Below are 18,338 nucleotides of genomic sequence, written 5' to 3' on the forward strand. Positions count from 1 at the left end.
GTTAAGCCTGTATGTCATCTTGGCTGAGCCAGAATTCTCAGTGGTTTGACAGTTATGAAATGACATCTGGCAGCTGTGTAGTCATGAAGCCAACCTCGGCATTGTCACTAGATGTGATCTTCCATTTTCACATAATATCTCTGGAACTTAACTAGGTCAATAACTGGGGAGTGTGTGTGGGTGTGTGAGTAAACACACACACACACACACACAAACACACACACACACACACACCGAATTCTCTCTCTCTCACTCCCCCACCCCCTCCCCACACACACACCGAATTCAAAATCACCAGCCTACTCCCAGGGAGAAATACAGGGCTTTCTACTCCCATGAAGAGTTCCAGTCTGGGTAACTCAAGGGGACAGGTTCAATCCTACCCTAAAGAGTCACTGTGAATTGGCATCAACTTATGGCAGTTAGTGTGAGTCTTGTTTGTTTTTTTATAATTTAACAAAAACAACTTAAATTTTAAAAAGTGTATAGGGCTTGAATAGACATTTAACCAAAGAGAAACAAATGGCTAAAAAGCAACAAGATTCATATCACAGAATAGCAGACAAGCAAAACAGAAAAGCAGTGGCCCCCAAGCAGACACACACTGCATAGGATTTTTAGGCTGTCATCATCCTGAGCAGCTCTCCAGGACTTCTTTCTGAGGCTTGTCTTGCTGCGTTCCAACTACCACCCTTTCAGTTAGTAGTCAAGAACTTAATTGTTTGCATCACCACTGGGACTCCTAAACAGTTATTATCTACTGTCTTCTAGTCAATTCTGGCTTGTAGCAGTTCCACAGGTATATGCAAATCAAACCCACAGCCAGCCAGAACGGTTATGATAAACAAAAAAACAAAAACAGAAAACAGATGTCAGAGGGAAATTGGAACCTTCATCTAATACTGTATGGCCACCATGAAAATAGCTTGAAGATTCAAGTTTTCCTGTGTGTGAATGAAATCCAGGAGGGGTAATCTAGATACTGTTGCTACAGAGACAATAACTGGATTAATGGTTCCTTGGGGGATTGGCAGAGGAAGTTGGAGGGGGGGAAACAGGAAACTAATAAATACAAGAACAAAGAAAATGTTCTAAAATGGATTGTGGTGGTGAGTGCACACCTCTTCTTAAAATGACTGAATTGTTGAATTTTATGATTTGTGAATTATGCCAACAAATCTATTTTTAAAAAGTTCAACACAGAATTACCAGATGACCCAGTTAGTAATCTTAATCCTAGATATAAGACCCAAAAGAACTAAATGCAGAACACAAACAGAAACCTGTACACCAAAGTCCATTGCAATATTATTTATAAAAGACTAAAGATAGGAAAAACCTCAGCTAAACAAGCACATAAATAAAAAGGTGACACTGAAGTCATAAAAAGTTCTGATGTGTGCTACAACATGGTTGAATCATAAAGCTTCATACTACATGAAAGCTACATTTACAAAAGGGCAAATGTATGATCTCACTTATAGGAATTGGGAGGGGGAAAAAAAGTAATTTCATTTCTTAAGATGTAAATGATGGTGCAATAATTTAAAAATGAGAAGTGATGACGACTGTACCATTACACAGGTTGAGGTGGTTAAAGATTTCATTTTACTTGGATCCATAACAACTATCATAGAAGCTCAGTATTCAAGAAATCAAACAATGCACTGCATTGGGCAAATCTGCTGCAGAAAAGAACTCTTGAAAGTATTGAAGAACACGGATGCCATTTTGAGGACTAAGGTGTACCTGACCCCCCCCCAAGCCATGGTATTTTTAATCACCTGACAGAGATGCAAAAACGGGATAATGGAATACCAGAAGAACAGGTACATTTGAATTATGGCATTAGCAAAGAATAAGGGGCTGCATTAAAAAATTCTACCTTAGAAGTACAGCTAGAGGGCTTAGAAGCAAGGATGACAAGATCTCATTTCGTGTACTTTGGACACGGTACAGGAGAGAAAGGACCCGGAAAAGGACACCTTGCTTGGTGGGGGTCGGAGGAAACAAGGAAGCCCCTCAAGGAGCTGAAATGACACTGTGGCTTCAACAAGGGGCTCAGACCTATCCACTGTGAAGATCAGTGCCTGACAACAATGGTTGTAGGAAAGGATCAACATTACAAACGTATCGGCATTACACATGTGAAAATAGTTGAATTAGTAAATGTTGTGCTATGTATCTTATATATTTACTTACTTTGGGCCACAATTTAAAAAACACTAAAAAAAGACACTTTTCAAACATATAAAAGGATCCTAAATAGAATGATCCCTTGGATAATTTATTTAGAAACTACCAGCCAGATAATTAGCATCCATTATGAAATATACACAATATCCTCAAAGTAACAGATCCTTACTTTTTAACATTTTAAGAGGTCTTGTGAAGCAGATTTACCCAGTGCAATCTGTCCTTTGATCTCTTGACTGCTACTTCCAGGATCATTAGTTGTGGACACAGCAAGATGATCTCGACAGTTTCAATCTGTTCTCTGCTTATCATGATGTCACCTATTAGCCCAACTTTTGAGTTGCAATCCATAGTGAAGACTGCAATCCTTGATCTTCAACAGCAAGTGCTTCAAGTCCTCCTCATTTTCAACAAGTATACTTTTGTTATCTGCATATTGTAGGTTAATAAAGCTTCCTCTCCTCCTGATGCTACATTCCTCATAAAATCCAGCTTCTCTAATGATTTTCTCAGCATACAGACTGAATATAGTGAGAAGTTATAACCCTGACACACATCTTTCCTGATTTTAAATCATGCACTATCCCCTTGTTCTGTTTCAATAAGTGCTTCCGGTTATGTCTGATCCATATTCAGGTTCTGCATGAGCACAATGAATTGTTCTGGAATTCCAATTTTTCTCAAGGCTATCCATGGTTTGTTAAAATCCACAGTCACATGCCTTAGCATTGCCAAAAAACACAAGCAAACATCTTTCTGATTATCCTCTGCTTTCAGCCAAAATTCAGCCGATATCAACAATAATATCCCTTGTTTCACTTACTCTTCTGAATCCAGTCTGAACCTCTGGTGGCTCCCTGTCAATGTATTGTTGGATGATTTCAGCAAAATTTTTTACTTGACTGTGATATTAATTACTGTATATACTCGAGTATAAGCCAAGTTTTTCAGCACATTTAAAATGCAGTTTTTGTGGTAAAATTCGGTTCCTCGGCAGATATTCGGGTTGGTGTTTACTTGAGTATGTACAGTATGTTGTTCTATAATTTGCGCATTTTGCTGGGTTACTTTTCTTTGGAATGGTACAAATATGGGTCTCTAAACATCAGTTGGCCAAGTAGCCATCCCTATTAGACAGAGTTCTCTAGAGAAGCAAACCCAAGACACTTATGATTATATATGTGTCTATATATGTGTGTCTATACACACACCTAAGTTTATACAGTGAAAAGGAATATAATGGCACTTGTGTGTGTATATATATATATATAAATTTATATAGTGAAAAGGAATATAAAAGAAAATTAAACCACACAGCAATAGAGAGAGTTCAAGTCTGACTCACTTTCGTAGGTCAGTTAATATACTTTCCAACTCACACGGCCACTAGCCCAAGACCACAGAAGCAGACAACAGGAAGATGAGGTGGCTCGGGGTAGCAGAGGTCAGTAGTGTAGCAACAGTGAACAGGTGATGGTGGAGCCTCATGGTGCAGCGATGCAAGGTGCCTATCTGGAGGTGCGGTGTCTGGAGCAGAGTCCACCCACAAGTAGCAGACATGGCAAGGTAGAGTGGTTCTGCAGCCCAGCACCAGTGCATGCTGCATGGCCCACAGCACGCAGGATGAGGCAGGGCAGCTGGAGCAAGCAGCTTACTGGTCTGACCACTAAAGAGAGAGACAGGGGCCGGTCTCCAGAGAACCATACATATATGAGTCGCACCTCCACGGGAGGTCATCAATCTGAGACCTGATTGGTAGGCTAAATTCCATCCATATCTTCTTGCAGGTGCCATGTTGGCACAAAAAAACCTAACTATCACACTGACTATAAAATTTCTTGGCATAGATGAGTAAGTGCTTCCAATGCTTCATCAGCTTGGTGAAACATTTCAGTTGTTAGTCTATCAATTCCTGGAACCTTGCTTTCGGCTAATGCTTTCAGTGCGGCTTGAACTTCTTCCAGTACCGTTGGCTCTTGCTCCTGTGAGACTCCCTGCAATGGCTGGTAGTTCATTTTGTACAGCGACTCTGTGTTTTCTTTCCATCTTCTTTTGATGTTTCCTGCATCATTCAATGTTGTGTCCATAGAAACTTTCAATGTAGCAATTTGAGGCTTGAATTTATTTTGTGAGTTTTTTTCAGTTTCATACATTCTGCATGTGTTCTTCCATTCTGGTTTTCTAACTCTAGGTATTTGCACATTTCATTTTAATTTTTACTGTGTCTTCCAGAGCTGCCCTTTGAAATTTTCTATTTAGCTCTTTGACTTCTTCATTTCTTCTACTTGCTTTAGCTACTCCAGCATTGATAATATAGATATACTGATATACATAAAACATATATGTATATTCTCCTCAAAATCCTACAAGTTATATATCAGATATAGAAAGGTTAAAAAATGTGAAAATTCACAGAGGAACTTAAACAAGATGATATCAGAGGGAACAATATGTCCGAAGGATATAATAATGATCACTCCCAATTTCAAGAAGTACACATTCTGAAGGGAGACATAGTATTTGAGTAAATATTGTGAGTAGTTGTAATGTAGCATAATAAATGGACAGGTTGTTATTGCTATGCAGAGATATGTACCTGAACCTTCACAAGAGAAAAGTGTGGAGTTCTCACATGGTATGATATTGAATTGAGTCTTCAGGATGAGTAAGATTTTTCCAGAAAGACAAAAGCTAGAAGAGCATTATCAATACAGTAACAGAATATATGAGATGTATATAAAAACAGTTTCTGAAAGGCCACATGGTGGCTAAAAGGTAGGGAATATGTAGAAAAATATGAAAAGATATAACTGGAGAAAAAAGTCCAGACCTGTACTGTGCAATATAATAGCGATTGGCCCCAAGATTATTTATATGAAAATTACTTAAAATAAGAGGAAATTTAAAATCTCAACACTCACTTGCACTAGTGACATTTCAAAGTACTTGCCAGCCGATGAAAATACTCCCAGCACTGCAGAAACTTTTATGACATGGAACTGGTCTAAGATAGGTGGTATCAAAAAACCAACTGGAGTAGAGTTCTACTCTGTAACACAGCGGGCTGCCATCAGTGAAGAGGCTTAGAGTGTGATCACTGGAATTTCTCTGACAGGTGATCGAGCATGACGAGATTTAAGAGTTTAAAAGCAGTGATGCTGTTAAATCAGTTGAGAGAGAGGGGTCTGAAGGAAGCAAAACAAATGAACTAGATGGTAGTAAGAAGGTGGTAGAAGATGCACAGAAAGAGCAACAAGGAAGCCAGTTCTGAGAGAAAACAAACCAAATAAAACTGTCAAGTACTTTCTGATGAAGAGCCTACACAATACTTTGCAGTTTTTGAAAATTTCCAAATCTAAAAACAAAACCAGAAACCTTGTTTTGCAGTGGTGCCGAGGGCTGAGACAGATGCTTTTAACAACAGCCACAGAAGAAGGCAGCGAACACTGAGGCAAAGAAGGAGGAAGTGAAGACGGCTAGCTCCAGAGAAAAGCATCCGAGAGACAGATCTCCAGACACTGTTGACTTTTAACAAGGAGTATGCACGCGCACATTCTAAGCATGCAACCACCCACTCCACAAGACATGCAGACCCAGTATTACCACCCTCAGTTTCAGAAATGAAGCAAATGACAACGAAGCAAGAAGGTGTAGATGAATTACTCCAATCACACAGTGAAAAAAGGAGTCAAGACAGATGGCTCATGTAAACGCTAAACTCTTTCTTCTTAGCTTAATCACCATCCCATTTAACAAATAATTCTTCCAATGACCCTCTTGTAATTTATAATTATCAAATCTATCCACCATAAATGTCAGAGCTCAGTGACTACTGAGGATATTAAAAGACATTTAAATTTGTTACAAGTTCTAAGAGCAATACTCAAAAGGAATTTTAGAAGAAGCACTATTACTGTTTAGAGAAGTACACTTTTAATTATAAATTAGTTCAGAACTATAGAGCATAGTTCTCATTCTTACATACAAAAAAACATGACAAAATGTTTCAGAAGCACCTATTCGTCTCTCTTCTTCCAGAACAAAAATAGTGAAGAATGCAGGAAAAGAGCTGTCCAAAAAACTAATGAACCGCAGGAACCACTCCCTATGTGGCGATGTGAAGAACTGACGATGTAGGGCTGCCACTAAATACTGTGCTACGACCAGGATCACAACAGAAGGACCGAGCCAAACAGAGAGGAGCACAGAAGGAGAGTGAGTTACATGTTAGGCTGCTAACCACAATGTCAGCAGTTTGAAACCACCAGCTTATCTCAAGGAGAAAGATAAGACTGTCTACTCCCATAGAGATTTACAGTCTCGGACACTCACAGGGAGAGTTCCATTATGTTCTACAGGGTTGCTATGAGTTGGAATCATTCAATGGCTATGATGGAGAGAAAAAACAAAACAAAATTCAAAATCATAAGGAAAACCAGACTTAGTCCTGGTCTAATGGGAACTGATGGAACCCCTGAAACTATGGCCCTAGGGACCCCTTTCAAAGCCGGAACTGAGCCTACCCTTAGGGGTCAGCATTCAGGCAAACCATTGACAACAGAGCTATACAGTGAGCAACACCAAGGAGGATGTACTCCTCAATACAGTCAACCATGAAAACTAGAAGGGCAGCAGCTGCACTTGCCCCCAAAACAAAGCTTACAGTCGGCAGAAGGGGCAGGAAAAAAGAACAAGTGAAAGCAGGTGCCCATGGGTAGGAAGGAAAAGTAAGTGGGAAAGTGTTACACTGAGGGGATTGCAACCAACATCATTAGACAAAAATGTGTATAAATTGTTAAATGGAAAACTATTTTGCTCTGGAACATTTCACCAAAATAATAACAGGCTAATACAAAAACAAAATCTATGTTTTTAATCATTTTAAGCATCCAGTTAAAAATAATCTTAAAATACAAGCAAAATACCCTTTAATTAAAATAGAAACAAATGACAAAATTCTTGATGCAGACTGTGTACTAAAGAAATAAAGGAGCCCCAAATGAGAACATTCTGTACATGTGTAAGAATCTTTTTACCTTCAGCATTTTAGCAATAAAAAGCTGAAATGCTTTTCAAATTCAAAAAGAAACTGCTAATTTCCATTTTTGTCTAAAAGGAAGAACAATTCTATCTTTCTCTGAATCGCTGACTCTGAATTCAAAGAAATAAAGTACAGGTCTCTAAGCTACTGTTATTTTTGCTGTGGACTCTCAATGACCCCTGTGTGCAGGGTAAAACTACTCCAGGACCGTCTTCTGAGGTGCACTGCCGGACTCCAAAGGACTACTCTTTTGGGTTAAATGTCCTTGAGTCCATCCAGACTCACAGATGGAGCAGAACTGCCTGTACCACAGAGCTGCCAAGCTGTAATCTTTTAAAAAAGGATGGTACTTTTGGTGAATATTTACACAGCAAGTTAGGTTCTCATGTGACAATTTCTACACAAATTATATTTTTACAATGTGTAACAGTTGCTTTAATTGCCTTTGTTTGTCTGTTACCAGTACTCTAGTTTCTTTGTTCACTTATCTTCACTTTAGAGTAATCGTGAACCTTTGGTCATATCTATATAGGTATTTTTATACTTATACATATATTTATACATAACTTTATTTATGAGAGTAGAAAGCTCCATATTTTTCACACAAAGCAGGTGGGGGCTTCAAACTGTTTACCCTCGTAACCACTGTGCCACCAGGGCTCCTATGAAGCACTATACTCAAATAATATGCTTCACTGTGCTTGCTGATCAGTTATTTTGCTAACAGGATAACTCCAAGTCAAAGTTTAAAGGGTACCTCAGGGTGATAGTAATATGGAGCCTCTAGTCTCAACTGCTCCATTAAATCTGGACTTATTGAGATTGTTGGTTCTCGCCTACATTTTCCTCCTACTGTACTAGGATACATACATCTAGTGTGGCCTTCATAAGAATGGTTGGAAGAAGTAATCAGGCATCATTCAGTTCTGGTCTCGGCGTAGATGAGGCCATGGCTCATGTGTGTCATTATATCGGCAGTGTCTTCTCTGAGGCTTTGGCTTCATTCTTTGTTTTGCTCTTAACAAGTAGAGGTCAATAGTTGTATCTTATTGAAGTTTGTAATCTTCACAGGCGCTGATCATCAGATCAGGTCTTTTCCCCCTTCTGGGTTTGAACCATTGACCCTTGGTTAGCAGACAAGCACTCATCCACTGTGCCACTAAGAGTTCCCTGAAAGGCCCTGTAGTAATTTATAAAACATCTCTCCTGAATACTTTCAGAAACATTTTCCAGATGTTTGCTACATTGCCTCCTTACCCAGATCAACTGCCAATATATAAGAATCTGGCCCAAAGCATGGCTTTTTAATATAATTAGTGGTATTAATTAAAAAGAAATAAAAACCTCTTAACACTACATTTTCCATGTTGCCAGAACTACATTCCTTTTAGAAAACAAAACATTTTATCAAGAAACAGCGATTTCAAATAACAGTCAGTAAGGGTCCGTGTGATGAATGTCCCACTTATGATCAAGTCCTCCTCTCCCTTTAACACCAGGTGAACTTGCCTTCACTTTGAAAGGTGTGCATCAACAAACCTGTACTTACAGCAAACTCTTCATCACAATCACTTCCACGTGCTGCAGTAATAGCTCTTCTTCATAACGTAGGGGCTGTTTGCAAACAATAACATTTCTCTAACCCTTTCTCAGAGATAAAGCAGTTTTATCCACAACGAATCAAATGAGATTTTCCCTTCCATGATTTGTAAAGTTCCTGACAGCATTCAGTGGAATTATGACCTAAAATTAGCTGTACAAGAAATTACATGCAAACCGACAAACTATTGCTTAGAGTCACCAAACAAAAAGAATTCCAGTCAGCGTGTCTTGTCTGTTGTTCCCGGTCCATTCAGAAAAGCAACACACAACAGACATCGTCCAGCACATCTCACTGCCAGTGAGTCGATACTGACTCATAGTGACCCTATACGACAGGTAGAATTTGCCCTGTGTGTCTGAGCAGCTGGTGTTTTGAACTTGGGACCTTGTGGATCGCAACATAACATTTAACAATGCCATCAGGACTCCTCCTTCAACACAAAAGAATGTTAAAAGCAACTAACTGATAAGCCGAAAAACAGTCACCAAGAAAAAACACATTTATCCTGTCTAGGCTTCTTGCTGTAACACCAAGGAAACTTGGGAAAATCTCACACAAAATATGCATTCTTTAGTTCATACAAGTAGAACCAAATAGTGCTAAGTATGGATTTTAGTAATCCTACTTCATATTTTTTCCCAAGAAAATCCAAGATATGATCATAGATAGAAATAATCACAAACACATTTTGCACAACATTTACAAAAATTCATAAGGAAACTCTAGAAACGAACAAGTAGTGAGAACTGGGTAAAATTATAGCTTATTGTTAGCACAGTACTATGTAATCATCAAAAATGTAAAAGAATACTTAATATTCTAAGATGTTCTAGATGCATAAAAAGTTAGTTTTATATCAAGAGTGAAGGGGTGGAGTTTCGCCTGTCAAACAGGTAGCAGCTGGATGACCTCATTTGGAGGCGCTATGGAGATAAAGAGCTCAATGGAGGCCAGACCCACACTCCATGCTTTGTCTTCCTGCTGACAAGCCACATGGAGCTACACTGATGGAGTCAGAGCCCTGGAGCTGGAGGAGCCACATGGAGGCCCATGCCAGCGCTGAGATGCTTCCACTGCCACTGGATCCACAAGACTTTCCACCCACTGACCTGTGATCTTCCTGCATTCAGCACCATTGCATGTGTTGTACGGGTTTGAAGAGGTATTTATAAACTGGTATCAGATATATAGGCTAATAGCAGACTTAGTCTATACTGAGCTCAATATACAATGATTCTTTGATATAAAACTCTCGTACACACGCACACAAAATTTGGTTATAAAAGTATAAGTATTGTATGTATTTTAATAAAATATTTTTAAATTAATAAATCATTTTATTGGGGGCTTGTGTTACTCTGGGTACATTAGAGAAACAAGTCCACAGGAACTCATGTATAAAAGAGAGTTTTATATAAATGGTAAATGCACATCAAGAAATCATCCCAAACCAGTGCTGCCCAAGCCCACAAGTTCAACATTAGCCCTTATGTCCAAAACAAATCCACAAAGTCCTCCTCCATCTCACAAAACACACACAATGATCCCGACTGCAAGGGGAAAAGCGCGTCAGTGAACGTGTAAGCATCTCAGCACTAGCAGGGGTCTCCACACGGGTGCTCCAGCACCCAGGGCTGCTTTGGGGTAGGTCTATGTGGCTACTCCTTCCTGTCTTGCAAGAAGTGAGCCTTGCCTGCTGAAGCAGGGATCTGGCTAAGGCAGCTGCACCCAGGTCCAACCATCAGAAAGCAAGAGACCTGAGAACCACAAAGGCAAGGCTCACTGAGCTATTTATCTCTCTGCCCTTCAATTAACACGTGTTCCTCCCTCACCCTCTCACCCTTATGGACCCTGACAAATGATGTTATTATTTTCGCATCTTACACTGTCTACTGCCTTCCTTTGCTGATGTTTCTGTTGTTCGTCCCCATGGGGTTGGGGGTTATGCATCTACCATTATAGTCAGCTCCCCGCTTCTACCCCTTTTCTGCCCACCTTCCCCCTATGTGCATGGTATTGCTACTGTGCCTGAGGTGTTTATGTGTCCTGGATTCTGTGTGTCAAGAACTCTTACCTGTTCCAGTGTACATGATCCTGTCTAGCCAGATTTGTAAGGCAGAACTGGAGTCATGATAGCTGGGGGGAGGGGGGCGAGGAGGAGACAGCAGTAAAGAACTAGAGGAATGTTGTATGTTTCATCGGTGCTATATTACACCCTGACTGGCTCATTCCTTCCTTGTGACCCCTCTGTGAGGGGATGTCCAACTGTCTACAGATGGGCTTGGTCTCTCCACTCTGGCCTCCCTTGTTCGCATGGATATGATTGTTTTGGGTCTTCTGATGCCTGATCCTGTCTACACCTGGTGATCGCACAGGCTGGTGTACTTCTTCCATGGGAACTTTGTTGCTTCCCTGTTAGATGGCTGCTTGTCTAACTTCGTCTTTAAGACCCCAGAGGCTATATCTTGTTACAGGAGGACACTATCAGCTTTCTTCACACTTACTTAAGCACCCTTTTTGACTTCAGTGAGCATGTTGGGAAGGTGAGCATCACACAATGCGTGTTCTTGTGTTGAAGGGAGTACTTGAGTAGAGGCCAATGCCTGTCTGTTGCCTTAATACTTAGCATTTAAATATATGTACATAGATCTCAATCTCTATCACTTTATATTAACATATTTACATATGTGCATGCCTATATTTATACCTCTATAACTCTCTTTTGCCTCCTCGTTCTTTCCCCTATTTCTCTTTACTTTCCCTTGTCCCAATATCATATTGAACCTTCATAATGTACTTTCAACTGCATTACACTTGATCAAACACCATTAGGCATTCTACGCCCTCCTCCCCATTGATTTTGATTTCTTATTGTTTCCTTGTCCCTGGGTTTGTTGGCTCTCCCTCCCCTTTCTCCCACCTCCTCCTCTCCCATGCCCCCTCAGAATTGTCAGCCCTGTTTTTTTCCTCGGGATTGGTGATCAATTTTAATAAAATATTATCTGTCTACAGTAATGTCAAAAAATCTTTCTTCAGAAATATATAAAATGTAATCAAGTGTTATATAACTGGTTGGTCGGGGGGGGGGGGGAAATCAATACCCAATCTTCAAAAACTGATGTTTTACTTGTATAACAAAGCAAAACAAGTCCAGTTAAATTAATTAATGAGAGGAAACATTAATAAAAATCTGTTAAATACTAACAATCAGAAAGGTGCTATGTATGGCTGAATGTAGCCAACATTTTGAGATTATTTCCTGTTACTGTTTCTCATCGGAAATAGAATGTGGTGAATAGAAATTAGATGACTGTGACTAAATCCTTTGTCTGTGTTATCTGCTATCACGGCAGCTTGACTCACGGAGACCTAGTGCTCAACAGAATCGAACTGTGTGTCTATAGAGTTTTAACTGGCTGTTTCTCAAGAGGAGATCACCAGGAATTTCTTCCGTCCAAATCTATAAGCAATCTATAATTCTGTCTGAATTAAATCTATAATTCAGTCTGAATTAAATCTACTACTAATTCAGTGCAAACAATTCCCTCAAAAATCTTCCCTGTTCTTAATAAAAAGAATGACTAAAGTTTTGTTTCTCACAACAGAGAACAAAATAGGTCCTGGGAAAATTGTGGCCGTAATTAATTATTCCACCAACCCTTATCTTCAACTTTTAAAAATATCATTTTATTGGGGGCTTGTACAATTCTGATCACAATCCGTACATCCATCATGTCAAGCACATTTGTTTCCATCATCAGTCTCAAAACATTTGCTTTCTACTTGAGCCCTTGGTATCAGCTCCTCATTTTCCCCTCCTCTCCCGCCCCAGCCGAACCCTTGATAATGTATAAATTATTATCATTTTGTCAAGTCTTACGCTGTCTGACATTCTCCCTTCACCCACTCTTCTGTTGTCCGTCCCCCAGGGAGGGGGTTCTTCAACTTCCTTTACTACTGGCAAGTTCTCAATTTGCTTAAATTTCCACAACCTGATGTTGTAGTTTTATACGAAAGAGGTTTTTGTGTTTTAAAACATGCAAACAAAATAAGAAAACCTTCCAATTACTTATCTGAATATTTTGAAGGATCATGAATCCTCTCAAAGCAAATAACCCAAATAAAACCAAAACCACAAAACATACACATGAATTTATTATTAATAATTTATTTTGATAATGACTTCTGAAGAAACAGCTTATGTTTCTTCTGGTGTTACAAAGTTAATAGTTGGTCTGCCTTCTTTTTTGTGAAAAAACAAACCCAAACTTAACTGCAATCCAGTCTCAATGTCAACTCATAGCAACCCAATGAGACAGAATAAACTGCTCCCGAGATTCTCCAAGTGTGTAACTCTTTCAGGGAATAAAAGCTCTGCCCCTTTCCTGAGGAGTGACTGGCGGCCACACAGTGAGCAATACAATAAGTAACCATAATGACAACCAGGGCTGATGCCTTCCATGCTTGTATACTGACTGTTTCCACACTAACATGCACTGTACTTGACCCACACTAAAATGACCGGGCTTTCTATTCCCATCAAGAGTCACTTACTGCCCTGCCCCAGAGGGTTGCTATGAGTCAGCATCAACTCGATGGCAGTGAACTGAATTTTTTTTTGCAAGCCAGAAATTATATCTTACACATGCCTCACAGAGGTTTCAACCAGTTTGTCTAAGTTCTCAGGTAGTACAATAACCTGTCTTTCATTCAGGCAATAAAAAGACAAGAAAATCCCTATGTATGGCTAAAAAGATTTGGGAAGAATATTATTTAATATTATTTAAGCAAAAACAAATCTCCAACTTATAAAATAATTGTAACCAACTCAGTTAAGTATTTTAAATGTTATATAGTCAAATTTACCTGTCCCAAATTTTATATAGAGTCCAAAGTGACAATATTGCTAAATATATACAAATTTCCCTATTATAAATCACAATTAAATTAGACCTATGAATGTTCCTTAAGTACTCACAGAAAGATAGTTGCTAATGTCCACATCATCAGTGATAGTTTGGCGCTCTCCTTTATGGTTAATTTTCCGAAATCGTCGTCGAGAATGTCTGGCAGGAATTTCTCTTTGTAGAATACTTTCATCATTATCTTTAGAATTTTCTACCTGAAACACATGGTCATGTTCTTGATTAAATAACCAATTTCGCCACAGGATTGACAGTCTATGCAGCCTTAATAGGCTCATGGGGCAGCTTCATTTACTTCTTGTAAGAAACTGCCTCAAGTAAAGTGTCTGTTTAGGACAATGTTTATGAGTTCAAAAAGATTACAGATGACTTTATTATAAAGATCTGGAGACCACAGTTTCCTTCCAGGAAATAGTCGCTGTTGCTCACATGAATATATATATATGTGTGTGTGTGTCACTTACCAGAAATGAAGGCAGTTAATTATATCTATACATTCAATAATTACAACTTCTGAGTTAATCTAATTTCAAACTACCTGATTTTCATACTATAAATTTTAATAACAATGACAAGTTTTGAGTTAACTGCTGAACAATAATAAAAAAACACCATACACGTTATTCTTTGATTAATATATTATTGTCTGACAATAGTTCCCAATTTGGCTGCCTTCTTTTCTCTATTATTTAAGGAAGAAGAAAAATCAATGTTTACTAAGGATGTACAACGAGCAAGCACAAAATGCATTGTATTGTTAGTTCACACAATAGTCTTACTATCTTGTTTTTATTTTGCAATGAGCAATATAAAACTTGAAAAAGCAAGTGACTACTCCAATAATTAGAGGTGTGTTGGAAAACAGATTCATGTTATTGACATAGACCACACAGCCCTGCCAAATACAGACTAAACTATAATTTCAAAAGTTAACTATTTTTTTACAGGTTTATTGATGTTTCAAAGCAAGCAGTAAACTGAAAGCACATCCAGTAAGTACCAAATAATGGTCAGTTTTCTCCAACAATTATTGTTCTAATCAACCCGATAACTTAAATAAACAAATAACTTGGTCATTCTAGTTGTGTATAGCAACCTTTGGTTCATCTGCTGCCTTAATCTTTTGACTTTTCTGCTGTTGTACTCATTCTGCGTATGGCCACCACAATTTTGTGGTGGGGCAGGCTGGGTGCAGGTATAGTTTGAGAGAGGATATGCTGGGAACTGGTGATATCTCTCTCCATATTTATAATTATTTTGAAGCTGTCCTTCATACCAAGTAAATGCTGTGAATTTGCTTTATATGTAGATTTCTCTAATTCTCTTGCTTTATATTATTTTTGTAGAAAATACTGGGTGATGAGTAGTTAGGGATATGCTATAATTTTCAATGACCTAGAAGACACTGGATTTAAAAACTAAATAAAAAGAGTCATGTAATAAAGTTATTTAAAAAAACAAATTAAAAAAACAAACAAACCACCAAACTCATTACCATGGAGTTGATTCTAAATGATGTTAATCTCCAGAAGGAAGAAAGGCTTGGCTTCCTCCCACAGGACAGCAGGTGGTTTTGATCTACTGACCTTGTATTACCAACCCAACGTATAACCACCAAGAAACCAGGACTCAATGAAGTTAATGCAAGTTAAAAATCAATCTTACGGGGAGGATACTTCTACGCATGCCACAAACTAAAATATCAAGGAAGTGGGGTAGATGATTCCAAGTCTACTCTGCAAGCCTGGTTAGACCAGAGGATGCACAGCGGTACAGATGGGAACTGGAAACACAGGAAATCCAGGACACATTAACCCCTCAGGACCAATGGTGAGAGGGGTGATACCCAGAGGGAAAGAGTAGTAGAAAGGGGGAACTGATCACAAGGATCTATCTACATATAACCTGTTCTCTGGGGGATGGGCAACAGAAAAGTGGGTGAGGGGAGACACTGGGCAGTGTGGGATGGGATAAAATAATAGTTTATAGATTATTAGGGGTTCATGGGGGAGGAGGGAGCGGGAAGGGAGGTAGAGAGAAAAAGGAAAATGAGGAGCTGATTTCAGGAACCCAAGCGGAAAGCGAATTTTGAGAATGATGAGGGCAACGAATGTATAGGTGTGCTTTACACAACTGATATATGTATGGATTGTGGTAAGAGTTGTTTGAGCCCCAATAAAATGATTTTTAAAAAAACAACAAAAAAACAATCCATACATTGTGTCAAGCATATTTGTACATGTGTTGCTATCATTCTTTTCTAGACATTTACTTTCTGTTGGGCCCTTGGTATCAGCTCCTCTTTTTCCCCTTCCTACTCCACCCCTGCCTTCATGACCCTTTGATAAATTATAAATTATTATTATTATTTTCATGTCTCCCAGTGACTGCTGTCTCCCTTCCCCATGGTATCTGTTGGTCATTCCCATGAAGGGGAGTGTACTTCTTTAAAATATCAAAATTAAAAAATATATATTAAAGGCTAACAGCCTTACAAACAAACAACCAACCCTCCTCCGGATTCCTTATCCTTCGGACTAAATATCGGTCTGAGTGAATGAAAAACAGGAGGAACAGGAAAACGGGGCAGGACTTGGAATCTTTCAAGATATCTAAGACCAGAGACACTCGGTCTCATGTACTGTGGACGAGTTAGCAGGGCAAGGACGTCATGCTTGGTAAAGTGCAGGGGCAGTGAAAAAGAGGAAGACTCTGGACAAGATGGACGGACACGCTGGCTGCACATGAGCTCAGGCATCGCACATTTGTGAGGCCGGCGTTCAATGGGGCAGCGTCCTCCTCTTGTACAGAGGGTCCCTATAGGTAGAACCATTCAACGGCACTGAACATCCACCAATGTCATGGCTGGACTGCTTCTCTCTGGGAGACCTGCGACAGTAGTTAGCTGCCGTTGAAGATTTCGCTGGCCTGTTACAGCCCACGAGCCGGACATTTGTTCCCCATGCTGACATAAAGGAATCATTTCATCACCTGTACCCTGTGCCTACAAATGCTTTAGTGCTGCGCTACCTCTGCTGTCTGGGAAGTCTCATGTCTAACCCTGCATCCACTCAGAGTGCTTCCCAGGTACACCAGCTTAACCAAAATCTTTCCTTCCTCATTTTGCCTGCAACATAACACTCTTTAAAATTTCCTTTCTGTTAAGTACCCGGCTTCATTTTCTTTTTAATATTTATATTGTATAGGTAGTATACAGATCATTTTCAGTGGACATTATCAACCCTTTCCTCATTGGGGAGCAATTACTCATTTTTGTCATATCATTACACGAAAATATCATATATAAATGACGATATATGAATATGTTCCAGATCTGCAGGCGAGCCAGTCAAGGTGCAGTGTAGCAACGATGAAATATACAACTTTCCTCTAGTTTCCTAAATGCTTCCTCCCTACCCCCAACCCACCCCGCTATCATGATCCCAATTCTACCTTACAAACCTGGCTAGACCAGAGGATGTACACTGGTACAGATGGGAAATGGAAACACAGGGAATCCAGGACAGATGATCCCTCCAGTGGAGAGAGTGGTGATACCAGGAGATCAGGGAGGATGGGGTAGAGAGGGGGAACCGATTATCAGGATCTACATATAAAATCCTCCCTGGGGGATGGACAACAGAAAAGTGGGTGAAGGGAGCGGTTGGACAGTGTAAGATATGATAAAATAATAGTTTATAAATTATCAAGGGTTCATGAGGGATGGGGGAGCAGGGAGGTAGGGGAAAAATAAGGACCTGATGCCAGGGGCTTAAGTGGAGAGCAAATGTTTTGAAAATAATGAGGGCAATGAATGTACAAAAGTGCTTTACACAACTGATGTAAGTATGGATTGTTATAAGAGTTGTATGAGCCCCTAACAAAACGATTTTAAAAATAAGAAGAAACATGGAGAGGGGATATTATTATTAAGAAATTTAAATGCAAAGTAAAGTATATGAAAAGATGTACAACCTCATTAAGAAAAATTAAGTTAAAACAAGTGATTTCCTTTTAATCTGATGAATTAAAATGACTGGCTTATCAGGTGACTGGCGAGGTGCTCAGGAGCTATTATTCCCTTATTTCAGTGAGTAATTTACATTTGTATTAAAACCACTTCAGACTCCACCAAAATATGGAGGGCTTCGAATTTGCAGAAAACTTCTACTATCTGTTAATTATCTGTTTCCATGGCTTGAAGTCCCCTTACAATAGTAACATATATTTACCTGGAACAAGTATTCCACTCTTAAAAATATCATACAAAAAAACAGGTTAACAAAGGTTTTTCCTGGCACATAAATGTGTACCCCATTTTTCTATCCAAAACTATATTCTAAACAAATTAATTATCTGGAAATAGAAAAGTCAAAATTCTCCAAATGTAACATAGTAACATGATAATAAATCTTTTCAGAATTCTCAGAAATATAAATTCTAGGGATATTTTGACTTCTTTTCTCCTGTAATGAAAGCATTTAACAGTCAGCACACCCAGGAACAAGGGAAGAACAAGAGATCTAAAAGGATGGTGGGGAGAGTGTAGAATACAATGTAGCCAAGAGGAATC

At 39.1% G+C, this 18,338-nt stretch overlaps 1 protein-coding gene across 3 annotated transcripts in view; it reads right to left on the reverse strand.

The window, feature by feature from the left end:
- RAPGEF6 (Rap guanine nucleotide exchange factor 6) overlaps nucleotides 1-18,338 on the reverse strand; it is a 221,702-nt gene that overhangs the window by 143,801 nt on the left and 59,563 nt on the right. For all 3 annotated transcript variants that reach the window (XM_075541509.1, XM_075541508.1, XM_075541510.1), the window contains exon 6: nucleotides 13,819-13,962. In XM_075541509.1, coding sequence (XP_075397624.1) covers nucleotides 13,819-13,962 — 144 coding nt within the window. The remainder of the gene's footprint in view (nucleotides 1-13,818; nucleotides 13,963-18,338) is intronic.

The sequence above is a fragment of the Tenrec ecaudatus genome, chromosome 2 (assembly GCF_050624435.1).
Source record: "Tenrec ecaudatus isolate mTenEca1 chromosome 2, mTenEca1.hap1, whole genome shotgun sequence".
Taxonomy (NCBI): Eukaryota; Metazoa; Chordata; class Mammalia; order Afrosoricida; family Tenrecidae; genus Tenrec; species Tenrec ecaudatus.